The sequence below is a fragment of the Neltuma alba genome, unplaced genomic scaffold, assembly GCF_004799145.2.
Source record: "Neltuma alba isolate B1F8T4 unplaced genomic scaffold, ASM479914v2 tig00011184_pilon, whole genome shotgun sequence".
NCBI classification, from domain to species: domain Eukaryota; kingdom Viridiplantae; phylum Streptophyta; class Magnoliopsida; order Fabales; family Fabaceae; genus Neltuma; species Neltuma alba.
Genome location: NW_021635910.1, coordinates 253,127 through 276,411, shown reverse-complemented (window position 1 = coordinate 276,411; position 23,285 = coordinate 253,127). Strand labels below are relative to the sequence as shown.

General features: G+C 33.9%; 1 protein-coding gene across 1 annotated transcript; it reads left to right on the top strand.

Annotated features, from left to right (window-relative positions):
• The first annotated feature begins 456 nt into the window (after window positions 1–456).
• Window positions 457–23,062, top strand: LOC114762067 (serine/threonine-protein phosphatase 6 regulatory ankyrin repeat subunit B-like). The gene is made up of 6 exons (XM_028951518.1): window positions 457–471; window positions 19,356–19,775; window positions 19,949–20,095; window positions 20,280–20,527; window positions 22,132–22,305; window positions 22,406–23,062. Exons 2-6 carry the CDS (start codon window positions 19,379–19,381, stop codon window positions 23,018–23,020), a joined length of 1,581 nt encoding a protein of 526 aa, XP_028807351.1. The 5' UTR covers window positions 457–471; window positions 19,356–19,378; the 3' UTR covers window positions 23,021–23,062.
• The last annotated feature ends 223 nt before the right edge of the window (window positions 23,063–23,285 follow it).

The window sequence follows — 23,285 nt, the reverse complement described above, 5'->3', positions numbered from 1 at the left end:
AACACGTGATCCATAAAAATTAACAATGTATGCACACATAATATGTTGACAATTATCTAGTACATATTTGATTAACTAATAATCAAACACTTGATTAATTAATATAGCAATTATGTAGAGAAACTTAAATGCTCATTTTGTTATTATCAAAACCTTAAATCTAACATTCTTTCCCTTTTTGGTGATGACAAAACATAAGATATAGAGAGCATTTGAAGCATAGGAAATTAATCATATTGTCAGAAGAGAAAATTCGCAGAATCAAAAGCTGACACAAAAACTGATGAACTAATAAATAACTGAAATTCATATATTTATCAAAATAGAATCCAAGAATAATAGAATCAACAGAAACTAAACCATAACTTGGAAATACGAAAAGTAAACCTAAACTAGGTCTAGTTTAAATCAGAATTTTCTCCCCCTTTTTGTTAGCATCAAATGGGGTGGAAGAAGAAAGATGAAGGGAAGGTAGGGTAAGAGGAACAGGAAGTGGGGGTAATTGAGAAAGTCGAGTGAGAGCTTGAGAAATCGATAGGAGTGGTTGTGGTTGAGGTTGTGATTGAGGAACTACGATGATGGCAAGGGAGGTAGAGAAAGGAATAGTTTGTGAGATAGAGGAGGAAGTGGAGACAGAGGTGATTGGTGTGGGATCTGATATGGGTGCAGGTCAGTGGGTGAGGATGGATGCATAAATAGGTCCTCATAACTAAATGATATGCTCGGTGTAAAAAAGTTGGTAGAGAGTGAAGTCCAAGCTCTTAAGCTCCTTGAGTTCCTTGTCCACAGTGTCAAACCTTTAAGAGATCTCTCTTTCCCAAACTGCCTTGCTTGGCGATGGAGATCTAAAACAGTGTAAAGTTCCTCTAACTTCTTGACAGAAATCTCTCCGTACTCCTTGGCAATGGCATACAATCTCTTTTCAAAGTCTTGAAGCTCACTGTGAAATAGTCCTCAAATGGAACTCCCATAGAATGATGGTACAAATGTTTGAGTAGGATCTGTAGAGGACTGGGCTTTATCTTGACCTCTGGAGATACTGGCAGCTAGTTGTTCCCCTTCCCTTTGTCTGCCTTCTTCTGTGTGGGATGAAAGGGCATTGGAATCCTCATTTTATTTAGTTGAGTGATTCCAAAGATAGCAATTTTTTTTAATTTTCCCAGGTTTCAGATGTGTAATGTTATGCACCTAGAGAAAATATGAAGCCAACTGGGGATAAGGTATAGGGGTAGACTTGGATTTGAACATTGTGAAGTTCTTCATTTCACTAAAAATTAATCCCCCAATGTTGATCTTCTCCCCATTGATAATCCTTACCAATGGGATATAATCATCTTGATTTAGATGAGAGAAGCTCCCAGATTATTCATCATACTTCTGGAGTAAATGTAGTGGATTATTCTATAATAATCACACATTTGACTCGATGGAAAACTTAGTTCTCCAGGGTAGGCATCACTTTGCATCAAATTTTTGTAGGCCTTCACAGTATTCATATTGGGCCCTTTTACATGGTCTTAGGTTCCCAGAAGTTCATTTATCTTAGCTGGGTCTAGAATGATAGCTCAGCCTCTAAGCTTAGTAGTTAAGCAACTCTTAACTATATTCCCCTCCTCATCATATTCCTCTACTACCTCCATGTTCTAGTAGAATCTCTTGACTACTTCAAGGAAGTAATCTTCTCTAATGCTTAGCTGATTGGAGTAGTATTCCATTGGGTCTGATAAATCCAGTCTTATTTTCTCATTGTTTTTTAGACTTTCTAAATCCACAAGTACCACTGGGCAAAATTTTCATGTAGCAAAATCTGTCCTATATTTGCCTGTATTGACATACTCATCCAATTTTCCAACTAAGAATTTAGCACTAAGGAAGATTACCTTTGGTAGGAATTTGGCAAGATACCCCTTCATTAGCCCTTTGTTTCTTCTTACCTTTGGTAGGAATTTGGCAAGATACCCCTTCATTAGCCCTTTGTTTCTTCTTTCTCAGTTGTTTAGGTACCGAGATTTTCATGGTCATGTCCACAGCTTTTTGAACTGATAATTCTTCATTAGATTCAGTTTTGGATTCTTCAAAAACTATAGGTAACTTGGACTTTGAATGAGCCATTCTCTTCCAAGGAGTTTGTTGTGAGGAGCTCTGTGTTTGGCTTTCTTTGATCTTCAAGATTCCACTCCTTTGTGATTTTTCTTGCCTGACCTCTAGTCTATACTTTGTCTTGGCACTCGAGGGTGTAGTCTCTTTGGATTTGACTTGTTTTTTAGAGCTCTCTTCTCGGTTGGCACTGGGTTGTTTCACTCTCACCATTTTCAGTGTAGGACGGATTTGTAGAGAAATGATCAGTGATTGTTGAGATAGGAAAAGTTTGGAGTGATAAAAAATGTTTAAAAGGTTTTTTTGAGTAGAGTTCTATGAGAAATTTAGGGGAACAAGAAGGATTTGACTGTTGTTGAGAAGTAGGGACAACGGTTATCGAGTTAGGGTTCTATAACTTATGAGGGAATTTCAAATCTCTATACTTAAAACACTGAGGATTATTGATCAGGTTATCGATTAAGACATGATTGATCAACTAATCAATAATATTGACAAACAATAAGAATACTATGAACCATTATGGAACGCGTTATCAAACAAGCATTAATCGAACAAGTAATCGATAAGTTACAGTGAGGAACCATACCTGCTCATATTGATCAATAAGTTGATCGATAAATCAATATTCGATCAAGTGATCGATCAACCTTACCTTTTAAGCTGATTTCTGTTTTGCGTAAAGTTTCTCCTTAGTTGATCAATATGTGTTCAATAATTGATTTATCAAACAAGTTATCCCAAATTTCCTAGCTGCCATTATCCATGGGCTTCTACAGACCTTAGTGATTGATAATTTAATCCATAAATGCCATTATCGATTGGGTGATCGATAAATATAGCTATTCTTAAGGCATAATTATTAATGTCTTTATCAAACATTCTCTCCTTTGTTAACCTCTGTTTTTCAGTATCAAAACAAAGTTTCTTGTAAAACAAATTTCTATACAGTCTGATGCGTAAGTTAGTTTTCTAATCATCAAAACATTAAATTTAAGTGCTTAAAATAAAGAAATAATGTAAGATTTCTTACAACTCATTGGGATTTACCATTCTCAATTCTCTTCTGAAGTAATTGAACTTTTGTTAGTCAAAGGGCTTTGTGAAGATGTCTGCAATTTGATATTCAGTAGGAATGAATTCTACCTCCACGTCTTTCTTTTGAATATGATCTCGACTGAAGTGACGTCAAACCTCAATATGCTTAGTTCGGGTATGATGAACTGGATTCTTTGACAGACTAATTGTGGTTGTGTTGTCACATAGAATTGGGATCTCCTTCAACTTATTCCCAAATCTTGCAATTGCTTATTTTAACCATAGTATCTGAGCACAACAGCTTACAGTGGCAACATATTCTGATTCTGTAGAGGATATGGCCACAATATTTTGTTTCTTACTTGACCATGAAACCAGACAACCTCTAAGAAATTAGCATTGTCTACTAGTGCTTTTCCTGTTTGTTTTGTAACCTCCATGGTTAGCATCTAAGCATCCTATTAGATATTATACTCCTTTCTTTGGATACCATATTCCTAGATTAAGTGTCCTGACAAGATATCTGACGATTTTCTTGATGGCTTCTTCGTGTGATTCCTTAGAAGCTGATTGTTATCTGACACACATCCCTATGCTGAATTGAATATCTGGTCTGCTTGCTATAAGGTAGAGTAGTGAACCAATCATTTGTCTATACTTGGTCAAATTCACGTCCATGCCCTTCTCGTCCACATCTAAGGATATGGTAGAGCTCATTAGAGTATTTGCACTCTTTGCCTGCTCTAGACCAAAAGGTTCTTTTAGATACTTCGTTTGATATATGAATATGCCATTTTTCTTTTGTTTGATGTGCAATCTGAGGAAGAAATTCAATTCTCCCATCATAGACATCTCGAACTCTCCCTATATCAACTTAGCAAATTCTTGGCATAGATTTTCATTAGTAGCACCGAATATAATATCATCGATATAAATTTGAACTATTAAAAGTTCCTTCTTATTTCTTTTTATGAAAAGTGTTATATCAACTTTGCCTCTCTCAAAACCTTTTTCTAGCAGGAAATTGCTAAGACGTTCATACCAAGCTCTAGGTGCCTGTTTTAATCCATATAAAGCCTTTTTCAGTTTGTTAACATGATTAGGAAGATTTTCATCTTCAAATCTAGGAGGTTGTTCAACAAAAACTTCTTTCATAATGTAACCATTCAAAAAGGCACTTTTAACATCAATTTAATATAACTTGAAACCTTCTATATAGCCAAAGGTTTAGAGTACTCGTATGGCTTCCAATCTAGCTACTAGAGTATATGTTTCCTTATAATCAATATCTTCTTCTTGATTATAGCCTTTTACCACTAATCTGGCTTTGTTTCTGATGATTTATGTATAACCATCGAGCTTATTCTTGAATACTCATTTGGTGCCTATGACTGGATAGTCATTAGATCAAGGTACCAAGTCCCAAACTTGATTCTTTTCAAATTTGTTCAGCTCTTTCTGCATGGCCGCTATCCAAAAGTGGATAGGGCTTCATCAATACTGGTTGGTTCAATATGTGAGATAAATGCAGAGAAATACACTTCATCAAACACTTGTCTCCGGGTTTTGACCCCATCATTGACTTCGCCAATGACTTGTTCTAAAGGGCAATCTTTGTTATATCTCCAAGTCTTAGGTTGATCTAGACTATCTTGAGAAAACATTTTAATTGGATCTTCTTTATTTTCATCATTTTCTACATAAGGCATTTTGTTCCAAGACTTGTTTAGACTCAATTTTTCAAAACTTTGAACAATCTCAGCGTCATCATCTAAAGGTTTTGAAATCAACTCAGTTTCATCAAACACAACGTGAATTGATTCTTCAATGGTAAAAGTTCTTTTATTAAAGACCCTATAGGCTTTACTATGGTTAGGGTAACCCAGAAATAAACCTTCATCAGCTTTATGATCGAATTTACCAAGATTTTGTTTGTTGTTGTTGCAGACATAGCATTTACTTCTAAAGATCTTTAGATAAGCTAGATTCAGTTTTCTTCCCTTGTATAGCTCATACAGTGTTTTCCCGTGTAGCATTCTGATGTATGATGTGTTGGAGATATAGCATGCTATACTCATGGCTTCTACCCAGAATACTTATGAAATTCCCTTTTTGTTTAGCATCACTTTGGCCATCTCCGTGAGTACTCTATTCTTTCTTTCCACAACTCTATTTTATTGAGTTGTTCTTATTGCTGAGAAGTTGTGGTCGATCCCATGTTTGTCACAGTAGTCAGCAAATTCATTGTTCTCAAATTCTCCTCCATAATCAATCCTAATTGATACAATAGAAATATCATTCTCATTTTGGACTTTTTTAGCCAAAAAAAATGAATGCACTAAATGTCTCATCTTTAGAAGAAAGAAATAGAGTCAAGATAAATCTTAAATAGCCATCAACTATCACAAGGGTATACAAGTTTTCACCAAAACTTTTGATTCTTGATGGACCAAGCAAATCTATATAACGCATTTGGAGTGGTCTCTTGGTTGACACTGTCTTCTTTGATTTAAAAGCAGACTTTGTTTGTTTACCCTTTTGACAAGCATCATAGATAATGTCATGCTCAAACTGAATTTTAGGTAAACTAATAACTAAATCCCTTTTAGTTAATTTTGAAAGATTCATGTTAACATGGGCAAGACGTTTATGCCAAAGCCAATTTTTTTTCATTTTTACTAATAAAGCAATTTTCAAAAATCTTGAAGTTAATTTGGATAGTATAACAATTACCGTCCCTTAGTGCTCTCAACTTCACATTCAATTCTTCCTTTTTGAGTAGTAGGTCATCTTCGCTAATGATCAAGCATTCTTCTGAATCGAAGATCACCTAATTATTCTTATCAGAGCTTTAGCTGATATTGAATAGGTTGTGACATAAACCGTCAATGTAGTATATATCTTCAACTTTTATTCCTTTATCACTTCCAACTTCTCTGATCCCTGCTATTCTTCCATATTGATTTCTACCAAAGCTCACTTTACCACCTTCTTTGGGTTTGAGTATTGAAAATTTGTCACTGTTACCTGTCATGTGTCTGAAGCATTTGCTGTCAATGTACCATTTGTTTGTTCTGGATACTTTAAGATAGACCTACATCACAAAAATCACGTTTTAGGTACCCATACCTTCTTACGTCCTTTCTGGTTAGTTTGATTTGTCTATGGTACATATATACCTTTGGGCACCCATTTTAATGTTCTGTAGGTTCCTTTCTTCTTGTGAGGAAAAGAAGAGGATGTATGGCCCTCATGGTTGTAGTAAGAACAAAGTGCAAATGGATTAGAAGAATGGACAGAATTTCTAAAGAATGTTAAGTATGATCATTCACCACTTTTCTTCTTTCCTTTTCTTTTATCCTGAGTAGGATTATATCCTATTTCGGATTCGTCCATTGTGCACTGTTGAGCTCCTAGTATCACTTTTAGCATTTCACTGCCCTTTGTAAACTTCTCCAGAGTTTTTGTGAGGTCCTCGGTTTTCTTCTTGTTCTGCTCACACTTTGTACAAGTTGTAGCCTAATTTCTTTTTGCTTCGCTTGTTCTTCCAAACTCTTGATCTTCTTTTTGAAGCTTACCAACTCCTTAGCTATTCTAACTAATTCAGAATGTAAAGTTTTGTATTCATATTGCAATTCATCATAAGAAGGTTCATAAATGATTACCTCATTGGTCTCTGAATCTTCGTCTTCTTGTACCACGAGATAGATGTTAGTCGTCTCTTCATCGTCATTGTCATCTTCTTCATATGAGCTATCTCCTCATATTAAAGTGACAAAAGCCTTCTTCTTTTTGAATTTCTCTTTCTTTTTATCTCTGTCATTTAACTTAGATAGTTAAGGACAATCTGCTTTGATATCTCTCGGCTTCTTGCATTCAAAGTATATTATTGGGTCTTTGGTCTCGATTTGAGACGTGGAGGCTTTACATTTTGATTGGAATCTTCTTTCGACTCTGTTCTCATAGAATTTCTTGAACCTCTTAATTATAAGGCCTATTTCCTCATCCTCTAGATCTTCTTCGTCGTCATCTTCACTCTCTTGAGTCTTGAGAACAATGTCTTTGCAATTCTTTTTGTTCATCTCCTTCTTGTACTTCTGCTTGCTCTCATACTTTGCCAAGCTTCTAAATAGTGTAGCAACTGAGCCTATTGATTCTCTTTTTATTTCCTCAATGGTTGTCACTTCGATTCCCACTCCTTGGTGAGTCCGCCTAGTATCTTTCTCACTTGATCTTCCTAACTGTATTTCTTCCCAAGGGCGGTCAGGTGATTAATAAGGTGTGAGACTTTACTTCTATATCTCTAATACTTTCTCCATCTTTCATTCTAAATAATTTGAACTCTGTGGTGAGAGTATTGATCCTACTCTGTTTCACTCCAGTTGTTCTCTCGTGAGCAATTTATAAAGCTTCCCACATTTCTTTTATTGTTTCTAGGCTTGAAATCTAGACGTACTCTCTCTGGCTTAAGGCACAGGTACATATGTTGATAGCTATGTCATTCAGTAAAACAACTTTTATCTTCATTAGCGAACTCTCTCAGACTTTTAGGAACTTGTTGATTGTCTACCATCTTTATTAGAACATAGCTCTCATGCTCTATCACGTTCCATAGGTCATATTTAGTGGCTTTAATAAAAATTTTCATTTTCATCTTCCAGAAGGTGAAATTTTCCCTATTGAAGCCCGGTGGTTTTGATTTTAAGCATCCTTTGGGTAGTACACTATCACCAAATCCTGCTATTAGATCTCTCTTCAGACAGTTAAGTCTTTAACAAAGAGACATACTCTGATACTAAATGTTAGTAGTAGTTTTACCTAAGAGGGTGGGGAATTAGGTGATATATAAAAATTTAACTTAATAAAATGAATAACCAAATAAAGCAATAGAGATAAGTTCATAAAGATTTCACCAAAGAAGAATCACACAAAAGTTTATACTGGTTTGGTCTCACACACTTGACCTAAGTCCAGTCCTCAGAGAACCTTTGAGTTTTTCACTAAATCCTAAGATTCAACAGGCTCTTTGTGCCTCAGTACTGTAATTGAGTCACTCTCAATCACTTCCCCTTACAATTTGTAAGGTTACAATCCCCTCAAGAGTCCACACTCTTGAGTCACTCACAGAATTGAGTAAAAGGAATTGCAAACTCTCTCACAAAGTGTATATGATAAACACTGATACTTAGAAATGAAAAACAAGTATTGAATGCGAGAATTAATTTTTACATATGGTAGCTTGGTGAATTCAATGCTTCATTCAATGCTTTTTTGCGCCATTTATAGTTGGAGATTTCTAGTTTTCTGTTAGACACAAGAGCTTGTAGTCATTGGAGTGTCAATTGTGTGTCTTCAACAGTTGCAACGTTTGTTCGTAATAAATGCTTCTAACATAGTAGGTTGATCCTATAAGATATCTATTTTGCTTCGTAATCTAGAGAAGTGTCATAGCAAAACTATAATTTTTCTTCTCAAGTAATTATGAATGAATAACAGAAGAAACAATGATTCTTAGTTTTGATACAGGAAACCAAAATCAAGGAATCAATCATCAAATATTTAGAAAGTAAAGATGAATCAATTTGATCGAAGTCTTGATCGATAATACATTGATCAATAACATTATCGATTGGCAGCAAGGGAATCAAACTTAAACGAAGAGAACATTTATCGAGGACATTATGGATCAATCGTTTATGGAACATGTGATTGATAAATGGTGAAATAGAGTCAATAAGAATATACATATGATAATCAGTTAAAAAGCTTAATCTTGAGACACGTGCTTTCTCAATTTATATAAGAATATAAGATAAATCAAGAAGACTGAGAAAAGCTTGAAGATAGTATGAAAATATATTTTTTGAAAAGTGTCATGAAGAGCAGTTTAAATAAATATGTTGGAGCTTTATCGAGCAAATGATCGAATATCAATTTATCAAACAGATTATCGATAAATTGAGTTATCATGGAAAAGCATTTTCAAACATAATAATCTGAAACATGATCAATAAACTCTTGATTGAACAGGTTATCGCAAAATTAGTTCTAAAGGACTTAGACTAATATTGCAGCAAAACATGGTGTTGATCGATTAAATGATCGATAATTAAATTATCAATTAGGTGATTGATCATCATTGGTGAAAACTTGATTTCCAGAAAGGGACTTGATCGAACAACCAAAGAAGTTTTGTAAAGCAATGTTAGAACAAGTTATCGATAAGAGGTTGATCAATGAGGTGATTGAAAAACTATAAATCAATTTAAACAATAAATGAGTTAAGGAGATTTACCAATTATCTAAGACATGATCGATTAACATTTAATCAATAAGGTGATCAATTAACCTTTTTGTCAAATGTGAGGAAGTTAACCTCTTTTACCTGACAGCTTATTGATTATTGAATTATCTATCAAGTGATCGATAATTTCGTAAAAGCCCTTATAATAAAGCATTTTAATAGGTGATCAATAAACCTATTTATCTAGCAAGTTATTTAGCATAGTAAATTATCTAACACGTGATCGATAAAACTTAATAGTGTATGGATACATAACACGTTGACATTCATCTAGTACATGTTCGATTAACTAATGATCGAACACTTGATCGATTAATATAACAGTTATGCAGAGAAACTTAAATGCTCATTTTGTTATTGTCAAAACCTTAAATCTAACAAATTTAACACTAATTTTAACTCTTTGATCTAATTCAACTCAATTCCAACAAAAATAATGCAAATTCAAGACTAATGATAACAATTTTATCCAATTAATTAAGCTCAATCCTTCAATCCAACAATTTAAAGTAATCCAAAATATAAAAAACTTACCAAAATTTTCAACTTTACAATCCCAAACAAAATTTGCAAGTTTACTCATTTTGAAAAAACATTTCCTAAAGCTTCCTTTTGAGATAACACATCAAAAAAATATCAACTTGTTGTTAAATAAATCTTTCGAGATCATAATACCTATTTTAATACAATACCAATATATCAAAATTTTCTCTTTGACAAACACCTTGTGTGCATTAATATTCAAACAAGTTTAACAAATTTCTTAGTCTTCAAATGTATTACCCTATCAATGCATACAAGTTTTAAACTCTGTAAATGCAATTCAAGACATAGCAGCAACTTACACAAACCCACATTCCATTTGTAACACATATAGAATAACCAAAAGGAGGAAGAATGCTCTTGAACTTACCTTATTCAATAGAGCTATCAAAGAAGGTAAAGTGTAGATGTGGTGTTGACTTAGAGGGAAGACGAGACGTAGGTGAACGTGGCTTCAACGGTGAGCTTCTTTGTTCAAAGGAGTCACTGATTTGGAGAGAGAGAACGACAAACTTCGAGACGTCATCATCGTCATCTTACAAAGGAGAGAAATGCTAGACTGGAGACGCAGAGCCTACAAGCTTCGTAGTGGAGATAGGCAGAAGAGGTGACGAACTATGAGCGTTGTGGCCATGAGGGGAGCAGGGGAGATGGGAGCAAAAGGCGATGTAGGAATGAAGATGGGAAGGGAGGGAGATGTTCGCGGGCTGCTGCAACTTAACTAGGGCAATATTTTTAAAAAATTCAAGCCCCTTCTCATTTGTTTTAATACAATAGGCAAGAAGGGGCCTGTCCTTGTCTATTTTATCAATAACAGACGAGAACTCTCATTTTCTCTCTCTAACAGACGAGAAACTTCTCATCTATTATTGGTAAAATAGACAAAAGCTTGATGTTCTCATCTGTTTTGTGCAACAGATGAGAACATCGAGGTTATTCTTGTCTGTACAGACAAGAATACTCACCTTTCTCCTCCGTATTTGCAAACAGACATGGATGGGGGAGGTAGAAAGTACATTTTCTTGTAGTGGGCAAGGTCATGTCGATAGGTTAGAGTAGGCATAATGTGATAATTAGGCAAGCTCAATATGAGGTTGGAAGGTTGTGATGTGGGCTACTTCTAGTGGAAATCTGAAATTGACAGAGTGAGCGTCTCAAGCCCCATCAAGAAGAAAGTACAGCTAATGAAAAAATATTTCAAAATGATGAATATTACGTAACCCTTTACTTCATATGATGAAGTATACTTTTGTTACCTTAATTGTATTTAATGTTTCGTTTTTCATCCCTTGAATGCATTCTGTTCCAATTTAGTTTGTTAACTTTAATTTATTTCAAATTTTTATTTTTGTACTCTCAATTTAAAAAATATTCTAGAAGAGATTTTATGTGGATCACCATTAGGGGTCAAGGAGGTTATTAGCTAGGATAGAGTAAATAAGATAAAAAAAACTTAAGGGAGAAAAGTAAAATTTTAATCACATTAGGAAACAAAATTAGAACCAAATCGAATTAAGGGTTGAAAATAAAATCAAAGGGAAAACACATAAGTGAAAATTAAAACAAATGAATGAAAATTTTATATACCTTAGCCAATTTAATTTGCTTTTATATAGAAACCCATATAAAATATAAGATCTATAAGTTATTTCACAAAAAATATACAACTTATTTTGTTTGGACATAGTGCAACATATAGAAAAGATGCAACACCTAACTTTCTATATATACTAATAGGGTCATTTTATTTAACTTCACACCACTAAGAGCCAGGTTTCTATCCTGGGAAAAATGGGGCAAATTATTTTATCTCGTTTCAAACCATATAAATCCCTAATATCACATTATAATATAACAGCCATTTCAGTCGATAGCTATTACCTGCACCCGATAATGCTCTCCTCTTTATGGAGGATACAAAATAATATTTACATAAAGCAACTAATAATTACTTGTCCATATAACATATATAATAATATAAATATTAACTTATCAAAATATTCTACTACCTATGTACAGAATATAGTAAGCATCCCTGCTCTTCAATTAGCCCACCTTATTCTTATATAACTTCCTTTCCCTTAGAGTTGCTCGTCTTTGCTGTATATCATGAAATGGAGGGTGAGATTCTAAAGAATTCTTGTAGTAATAATTTTCATGAAACAAATGTGCAGATTACACAAAGCACGCAAAAAAAGCCAAAGTGGAATATAACATTGCAAACTAATATAATTAAGCATTTATGCGTAATGACAGATAGACAAACTAAATAAATAATGCATAAATAATTGGCAGATACTCCCTCATGTCTATCAGCTACACGTGATCATGGCTAAATAATCCATGCAAGGAATTAAGGATTACATGTTCTTATGCTTTAAAACAATAATATGGTACAAATAAACATACAGCAATCATACACTAGTGTAAGATAGGAAAGAACTACTACCAGGTCAGCTTCCCTCAAAAATAAATCTACCCTATTACAAATTTCTTCTTCTTTCGTTTTCTTGGTGGGATTGAGCAAGTATCAAAACCTATTATATTTGTAAGAGTAGATCAATGTTTGATCCAACTATAATTCATAAATTAAATAACTCACTTTAAATCCCAAATCTTTTTTAATATCTACCCTTACTTAATAGTTGGTCATCCTACATAATTTTTCTTATTCAAGCTATTCTCTTTGGAAGGCTTCCTTCCTTATTTCAACACTATTCTCTTTGAAAGGCTTTTTTCATTATCTTAACACATAGTTACTTTGCTTAATAACTAGTCATGTTGGTAAAAAATATTACTTTAGTTATTATATTTAAGGATGATGCTACATCCTTAATCCATGCTAGCTCCACTTCATCAAGTGGTTGGTCCTCATGGAAAAATACACACAAACATTCAATAAATATCCAATTCCCAAATTGAATAAGTTTATCTTTCTAGTTTACTATTACCAACTAAATAACTTAATCAATTAACAACTCATTTAACTTTACCTCCTCCCTTCCAATTAAACCTATTCAACCCCAAATCTTTTCTTGACACTAATTTAATTTTAGTTTTATCTTCATACTCCTTAAACTCTACTTTTCATTCTTCCACCAAATAATTTAATATAATCTACTGACTTTTCTAGTTATTGTCAACAACTCACATACCTTTAAAATTCGCATTTAACTTCAATTAACACTTGTATTCCAAAGAAACAAAACAGTTTCTTTTCTTCACCAACTGACAGCAAATATCTTTCTACTATCACATTCACATCTTATACCTATTGTATAGTCATCATCCTATTCCTCATTTCCTCTTAATTCTTTCTTTCCTTTTAGCTTTTAGTCTTTCTTCAATATCTCTTTACAATCTAAATACCTAACATCATCATTATTCACCAAAACAATTCAAGCCCATCATCCTATTTGATTTCCCTTCTCCTTTTTCCCCAATAACTTCAAATCAAAAGTCAAGTTTAATTCTTTCTAAACTTCAAACATAAATCTTTCCCTAAATCCTTCGGCCATCACCACCCAATTAATCAAACCATATACTCACTTATGTAACCACCAAAATCATATACATGTATGCTTATATATTAGCGCATGATCACAGGTCAAAAATTATTTTCACTTTCCAAAACCACATTGGAAACTTTATTTTAAATCTGTAAGCATAGTTTAGTCACACAAGCATTTAAACTCAAATCAAGCAAACCCAACTTATTTCTTAATAAGCTTGACCGAGAGAAATGCATTGGCAAATATTTGTATTCCTACGCTTCCAACTAAACCCCACTGCACACAACCTATTTCCAATGTACCTCATGGCCTTCGTTCCATAATAATCGTTTCACATCATAATAATAATACTCCATCAAGCAGAAAACGATACTTATGAACTGGGTTACTAACATACATATAGGGATATATATAAAACCCAGACCCAACTCCATTCAGCAGCAAAATCGTCATCTTCCTTCATTTAATTTAGAACTGGAAACGCACATATATAAATATATGCATTTATATTCGACGGTTTGCCTCCCAAAACAACAGAATCTAATACTCTATAATTAGGAAATTACAATCTCTGTTTTCAGTTGACATAACCAGACCAAAACGAATGAAATCAATACCCAAAGTAAGCACCACTTCCGTGAACCTTTACCCTCTGCCTTGGCAGTGGAAAACAGAGACACCAACACAGCCACTCCATTTTCTTTCTTTTCCTCCTCTTTGTATCATAGCCGACTTCTTACACCAAGGAAAATATGGGCTCTGTTTCAGACAACCCATAACAGAGTAGCAAACATACATACAACGCCATCGATGTATACATATATGTTATATCAGTTCGGCCAACAAAACCAGAGGAAAGGAATAAATCTCCAGCCACAGAATCAACATGCACGGAAATCTACACATATTTCGGACTTCCGACTCCCAAAGCTCCATGACTTCGAAACTAAAAAATCACAACACACACGCACACACACACAGAGGTCGGGAAGCAAGGCAGAGGCAAGGAACGGGACATGCAACCTCAAAAACCAGCATCATATACCTTATTCTTGCCATAGGACATGAACCAACTGGTCGTCCTCTTCTTTCCTCCATTTTCTCTCACTACCCCATCTTTCTCTCCTCCATTACAGCCAAACCATGCAGATAGCGGAAGAGAAAATGGTGGGAGATTGATCAGGAGGCTACCTTGATAGTTTGATCGGTTTGCATGCAGCAGAAATACCTCCAATCACCAACTCCGCCACTCCTCCGTCACTCTCGCTTCCTTTGGTCTCTCTCTTGACTCTCACGCTTTTCTTTCGAGTGGCAGAGTGAAAATGAGGAGGAAGAGAGTGTCATCTGATGTCAAATGGTAAGGCAGCACGCGTGATGCGGGAGTAAAAATGAAATGTTCATTTTGCCCTTACACTCAATGCTTTGTTTCAATTTCATCCTTCCTCTATAATTCTGAAATTATAAGTTAAACCCAGAAATTAATCCATAACATTTTATATGGATTTATATTATCTATTAACTTTCTTGACCCATAAATTAATTTCCGTAAAAATTTCGGGTCAAAAATTGACTCCTAGCCATTTTTCTTGAATTTTCTAAGAAAATAACCCTTAATTCTTGAAATTAATCCTCTTCCCACTTTAAGGATTTTATGCCTCATTAGCTTCTTTATTGCCTAAAACAATTTCTCTAAAATTTTCAGATTAGTCAGAAACCTCTTAAGTATTTTTCTTAAATTTTTCTGAGAAACTAACCCATTTTTGTTCTAAAAATAACTTTAAAATTATTTAAGTCACTTTTTGGGGAATCAAATTTTCCAAAATATTTCTAAGTCTTCAAAATTCATATTTCATATTTTCCTCCAATTTATTCAAGCACTAAATGATTTTAAATAAATCTTCTCATTTCTCTTTTTTCTAAATTAGAAAATTTGGAGTGTTACAAAATACTTGGGCAGAGGTATCTTAGAGTTGCGTGCAATTCCAATTTGTAGCTAATGGCAATCAACTTGACAACACCAAGGAAGTTTATAAAATCGCTTTATAAATAAAATAGGGACTATGACTTGTATACAAGAACGACCAAAATATGCAAGTGACAAAGTTTACTGTGGAATGGCCCAATGACAGTGGGTTTAGAAAGTGTTTTCTTTAAATTGTTTTTCAAATGAACTTATTAATTATTAATCCTCATGTTTTAACCGATAACCGTCCTATTTAATTCATGTTTGTATTGACTCTTAAACTTTTATTTCTTTATATTAAGACATTTTGATTTTTTATCCAAAAAAAAATCATTATTTCAGTTTTAGAATTTTGGTTACATTTTTCACCTTGGAAACTCACTTTGGTGCCAAGTGTTTGTGGAAATGTCAGATAGACTGCATTGCCTGCCGTACATTGTCCTTCTTGTTTTCTCTTGAATTTTTTTTTTTTGGTTACACTGACTTGTGCCATTCATTGCATGTGCTGCTAGAATTCATGCTCTTGTCTTGTGTGAAGAATTTATAATTTGCCCTTCAAAAGGAAAATAAAATCGTCAGAGACCTTGTAGCCTAGTTGCATTAACAATCCTCTGTAAATGTTGCTTAAAATCTCAAGTGGTCAATGTCTGTTCTTTTAATTTCAAAAAAAAAAAAAAGGAAAATAAAATCGTGTACGCGTGCCTCCCCAACTCCTCGAGCCCTTCAATTCTTCATGTGTCCCTATTGCTTCCATTAAATATTTTATTCCATTGGCTGTTCGAATGTTTTAAAGTTTGCAAAAGTGATATTTGAATGTTCGTGATTTTGTTCCCCTTTATTTTTTCTGTCTATTTTGACTAAAATATCAAACATCTTTTATTTCTTTTCAGTTTTCACTTTATTTTTTGGGTTCTGCTATCTCATGCAAAGCTATCAAAATGGGCTCTCTGACCCATACGGGATCGGTCTAATGTGAGCTGTAGCCCATAAACTCTTCTATATATTAAATTTATGCAATTTTTTTTTTCAAACCCAATTAACTGGACAGAGTTGAGCATAAGACCCTGTATAATTTTTTTTTTCCCTTTTAATATAGATTTTTGTTTTTGCGCATAGCTATTCTTTTCTTAAAAATAATCTTGTTTGAAATACTATTAGATACTAAATATGAATACTTCTCCTAATAGAAATTTAGATATTGATTCGTCAAAGTTATAAGGGACCAGTCCTCTTCCCTAAACTTAACCTGTTGGTTTAAATTGAGCTTTCCAATTATGATAATATCTAATGTCTGGTCTTTAGCTAGCATAATAGATAGAAGCAGAAGTCGATTCTTCATTAATTACTATCAGCAAAGACAAGAAATTTGATTACTTCAATTCATATTATTTAAATAGATGATAAGGATCGAAACACAATGTTTAATAGTATAAATCTGTACGTTGTTTAATAGTATAATCACTTGAATTAACTCAATACTTCACATTGACGAAGAAGAACTTCCCTCGCAAGTTCTCTCCCATCACTGTATTTCTTAGTTGGTTCAGTAATAGCTTTCAACCCCACAGAATCCCCAGGCTTGCTTTGCAGAAGCAACCTTACAGTAATTTTACCCGACTCCAAAAGGATCAAGCAATCTCACTCTACAAGCAAAGAACAAATATGATAAACCGATTCCATAAGGTAAAATAAGACCTCTTTTTACCCGTCTTCTTTCTCTATATATCTCCTTCATTTACAGATATTGCTTCATCTTCATCTTCTTCTTCTTCTGTGATTGGTGTGTCCGTGTATTCCTCAGTTAATCTTATTTTCTATGCATACAATCCAAGATTCGTAAATATTCTAATATTTTTCCCCCCAGGAAACTAACCGTTTGATTAAAGAAGCGGGTTTTTCATTGGCAAGTGCCATAAGAGGAAGATTTCCTCTTCCCATCGACAACCAGGTATAATTTTTTGCCAGATTATGCAGATTTTTTTTAATTGAAAGAAATACATGACTTATTAATACTTGATGGTTAAATTTTTTAAGTTTATATGTAATACCTCCTGTAGTCCTCAATGAATGAGTTTTTTTTTTTTTTTAACAATATCCTAAATGTCTGAGTTAGTGGAAATGTTTACTTTAATTTTAAATATAAGACTTTAATTTACTTTGTTCTTCAAATTTATAATTTTTTCCTATATTGTATCTCTAAAGGAAGTTTCATCAATAGGGATTGTTTCTAGTGCAAATGATTAAAGGAAATATTTTGCTGGGGAAAAAAGGATTTAAGGAGATATTTTAAGAAAGTTAACAATATTTTATATATATAATTATTTTTCTTATTTTGTAAATTAATTAATTTTTCACTCTTATATTTAGAATATAACAAATATATATATGGAACAATTTGATAACGAGCATTTGCAGATGTAATTAATATTTTGGAGGAAGAGATGTCTCCACCAATAAGATAGAATAATGCCCAACCACAAAAAACTATTGGTTCGGAAGGTATCAGTGGGACCGAAGCTGCTTCCTTGAAATTGCTTACTTTGTACGTCAACACAATTATTTAATTTGTCATCATCAATAAATGAAAAGTTCATCCCAACATCCTTATCATTGTGTCTGCGAACGGTGAATGCAATTGTGTCCCGTGTACTTTATGAACTCACTTAGAATTTAAAAAACAACAGTATTTTTCATAATAATTATCATAAGTTTTAATATAAGCATATTTTATCAGTAGAAATATAAGCATTTAATTAATCATAATATATAAAATATCTATAGAGTACTAAAGTGCTTTGTTTCTTTAAATTTTTATTATATATCGATATCATATATTTTTAGAAGTTGATAAGCCATAAACAGTATAACTTATCTCGAGCTTCGTACAAAATATATAGAGTATATGCGAAAGTTATGATCACGAAATATTTGTAAATAATGAACAGTACAATTCTTCTTGGATTCGATATGAATGTACCAGACTCGTGACCCACAATTGTTGGTAGAAAAACTAAACCAGAAAATGCAGAAATCAATACAAATGCATAGAAAGCTGCGGGAGTGTTAATGTGGATGGTTTTGCAGATAAATGGATGCGCCAAATGAACATCCAATGGATACTCCTGAAGGGCCTAATCACATCCAATTTATACAGAGGGTTGATTCAGCTAATTTTAGGAGGCCTTCCCTTCATCTTTTGGAGGATGCAAGTAAATTTTTTAGAAAAAAACTGATGTGTTCACTTATTTGTGGTTCTTGTTAATTTTTCCAAATTTTGATTCAATTGTGGTGAGGAAAATGATGGAATCCTCTCACCTAATAAAGTATAAATGCATGTAATTCCATACATAGTTAGGTGGCTGGTCACTGATGAATATGGGCTTCTTTCTTCAAAATTGCAAGACTTAATTAGGACAAAATGAAGTATTTTCTTTACTATTTTTCCCGTTGTTGGTGTTTTTTTTTCTTTTTGAAAATTACTTTCTCCCCCGAATTGTGAACAAACGTTGTTCCTATATCAAATACAGACTGGTATATTTATTAATACTTGTTGGCTCATATCGCATGACCTCTTGGTTTCAAGTCTTATATCTAAAATTAGGATCTTGGTGGTACGTAATTTGTAAATACGTTTTGAACAGTGAGGCTTGTTATGTTCTTGGTGAACTCTCAAAACTCAACTCATCATCCAAACTTTTAGTTTAATAAAAAACTTGTTATTCCAACAGATCAGATACGCCATGAGGGTTAGAAATCCATGGAAGATTAATTACTCTTTTACCTCACTCAAGTTAAAGCTGATCACCCAAAAAACCGAAAAATTTCAACTTTGTTTCAGGGGAGGCCAGATTGAACTACATAAACTTATGCGTACCTCTTTACAAATATGCATTAGAAGGCAATTGGGAGAAAGCCAAGCCCATGCTGTTAGATCATAACAGAATGCTAGTGAATGCTGCTATAGCAAAAGGGTATCCAACAGCACTTCATGTAGCAGCAGGAGCTGGCCATTTTCACTTTGTGAAGGAGCTTGTGAACTTGATGGACGAGAATGACTTGGATTTACAAGACTCTATGGGAAACACTGCCTTCTGCTTTGCTGCAGCAGCAGGAAGCTTGGATATTGTTAAGTTAATGTTGGAAAAGAACCCCTTCTTGCCAAAAATTAGAGGTGGAAATGGTTTCACCCCTCTTCTTTTTGCTGCACAGCAAGGAAGAGCTGATGTGGCATGGTATTTATATCCTCAGACTATCGAAACCTTCGATGAAGCAGAGTGGAATAAGTTATTCCTCACTTGCATCGACACTGGTATTTATGGTAAGTTCATATTTGATGCATACTAAATATATAATACAAAACCTGTTCTGCAAAGTTTCTTAGTTTGATATATATATATATATATAGCTCTATTTTGCTTATTACATTGTGTGACAGCATCTATTTTTAGTATCTATGTATGCGTTTCTTGACTACATTGTGAAATTTCTTAGATTTAGCGTTGAAAATGTTGAGAGATAAGCCAGAACTTGCATTAGCAACAAATGAAGAAGGTTTGACAGGTTTGCATATCATGGCTCAGAAGACAACAGATTCAGCTCATCATAGTCTAGGACATCAGAATCAACTAATAAGTTCAGGTAATAATTAGCCACCGTAATCACTTGCTAATTAGGAAACTAGAAAAATAGTCCTAACACTTACTGTGCGTATCAATGTGTTTTTCTAATCATTATATTTAACGTGTACATTATGGCTAAAACCACAGACTGCCCCAACATATTGCTTGAATTAACTTATTAAAATCATCCACATGCATCCTAGGGATGAAGAACGGTGTTGCTCTTCAACTTGTTCATTCCCTTTGGCTAGGAATTCTCCATCTTGTAAACTCAGAGCAAGATATAAGAAAGATCATAAATGAGCCATCAAGACTATTATTTGACGCTACAACAGTTGGAAACTTCGATTTCTTAGCCGAGCTTCTGAGATCGTACCCTGATTTGGTATGGGAGTTGGACGGCCAAAAGCGAAGCATAATTCACATTGCTGTTTCACATCGTCATCCTAACATCTTGACAAACTCAATTATTTTTATATATTTTGGTATCTTTTATATGAGTTTTGTCAGCTTAATTGGTCCCTTTTTGCCTTAATTGATTTATTTTGTTTTATTTTGAATTATTATTTTATAGGGCAAAATTGTCATGTTTTGATTTAATTATGATTAATTGATTTTTAAGGACAATTAATGCTACCTTATCCTTAAATTTTGCTTGTAGGTTCTTGGAAGATTCAAAAATAAAAAGAAAAAAAAAGAAAAAAAAAAGATAAAATATATATATATATATATATAATAATAAGTTGGGGGCAAAACGTTGCGTTTTGCCCCAACCTAATATTCCTAATATTAATCATCATCAGATCAGCTAGAAGACGAAGGCGGCCGAGGGAGAACACACACACACGCGACGCCGAACGAAAGGGAGGCTGGAGCTGCGCGAAGAAAAGAAGACACACAGAAGCGGGCTGGACCAGGCGCGAGCGAGAGAGTCTTCCATCACCACCATCTTCGTCTTCGCTGAATCCTCCTGGTGGCAGAGAGGAGAACGGAGACACACACATATGCGGAGGCGAAGACGCAAGAAAGAAACAGGGACGCGAGGCGCGGCTGGAGGGAACCCACGGGAGGCAGAGCGAGTCATCGAATTATAGTTTTCACAGCCGCTTCTTCCTTGTTCTTCATGGCAGAACATAGTAGACTATTGGAGGCAGTATTTTTTATGGCAGTCCGTGGCTGAGGTTATGTGATTCTCTAATTCAACAACAATGGCAGGAGCTTGGGTCATCAAAGGGGAGTTCTAGTTACTTTAATTTCTTACTCAATAATTGTTTAACAATTCTTAGGTCTTAGGATAGTTTTTCTAATTGTTGGGATAATTGTATTGCTTAATCTGATTATATTTGGGGATTATTGTGACTGGATTATTGTTTAGCATTTGACATTGGGCTGTTTATAGCTTTGATTTCAATTATGATGTTGTGGTTATGACATTTATATTGATTTTAGAGTTAATATATTGTGATTTTCTAAGGTGGCTTAGAATTTTGGATCATATTGTCTCTTGCTAGCTTTAATTCTGTTATTTTGGATTTAAGAGTTCTAATTAAGCATTGGTTTTTGGCATCCTTAATCCTATTTTACTATTCTGGTTGCAGTTAGTAAGTTGGGATTTTAGGAAAATATTTTGTGGCAACTCGAGGTGGCTCGGTTGTTGGATTAAAAGCTTAATTATAATTCTTAATTCATTGTTTTTAACTCCCACATCTTTAGAGTGATGATTGCCTGCGTTGTTGAATTGGAGGATTAATTTTTATCAGTGTTATTTGTGTGTCTCATTTTCATTTCTTTAATCTCCATTCATTTTAATCACTTTTATATAAAAACAAAAAAAAAAGTATTTTAATTTCAATTTGATTCGTAGTATTTAATTAACAGCTTTTCAAAATCAAAAATCTCTTTTTATAGTTTAGGTTACTTGCATTCATTTATTAGGGTTTAATTTCGTTTTCGACTCCTCAAAGTGAAACGACCCGAGTTTTGCACTATATTGCATTAATTCGGTTAATTTTTGGAGTAACCCCAAAGCGACAATTAAGGGAAGTACAACTTCACATCTTCAATCTCATCCGTGATATAAGTGCAAATAAGGATATCATATTGTCATATGTAGACAAAGATGATGGAAACAATATATTACATTTGGCTGCAAAGTTAGCACCAGCTGATCGACTTGAATTGGTCGCTGGGGCAGCTTTTCAAATGAAGTTTGAACTATTATGGTTTGAGGTGCGTGTCTGTCTTAATAATAACATGATATGCTTTACATGATCCCATGGCTAGAATATATACATGAATTAATTTTTTTAACAATCTTTTGACATGGTAGGAGGTAAGGAAGGTAGTGTTACCATCATATGTGAATATGGAAAACTCAAATGGTGAAACTCCTCGGGAGTTGTTCACCAAGGAGCACGCATCATTGAGAAAAAATGCCGAGGCATGGATGAAGAGAACAGCTAAATATTGTATGGTTGTTTCAACTCTTATTGCCACCGGAGTGTTTTCAGGTGCATTTAGCATACCAGGTGGCATCAATGATAGTTCTGGAATCCCAAATTATTTACAGAAACGATCATTTGTGATATTCGCAATATCAGATGCTATTGCATTGATCTCATCTTCAGCCTCCATACTGGTCTTCTTGTCTATCCTTATCTCACGATATGCGGAATATGACTTTCACAAGTCTCTTCCCTCGAAGGTGATATTTGGATTGGCAACTCTCTTCATATCGATAACAAGCATGATGATAGCATTCAGTAGTGCCTTCTTCGTGACATATGACCATGGCATAAAGTGGGTTCCCAACTTCATTTCTGTGATTTCATTTTTCCCAATAGTCATATTTTTGTTTCTGCAATTTCAACTTTTTTATGATATTATTTACTCAACATATTATTTAAGGTCTTTATTTCGACCAAGCAAGCATATGCTTTACTGAAAAATAGAGGCCAATTATAAATTATTGTTGTATCTCTGTATCTTTTCTTCAATTTTCAATAAACATTTTGGCCTCTCATGTGGCAATTTATAAGTAATTCATAGGATATCAATCACCATGCGATAATGTTTAGAAAGTCAATGCCTGATAAATAATGGTAGGATTTGATACATATGATTTAGGATCAAACTGCATTTAACACCTTGAAGTATTTTTAAGTAACTTCAGCTTCCTAAACTAATTTTTGGTAATGCAAGGATCTTAA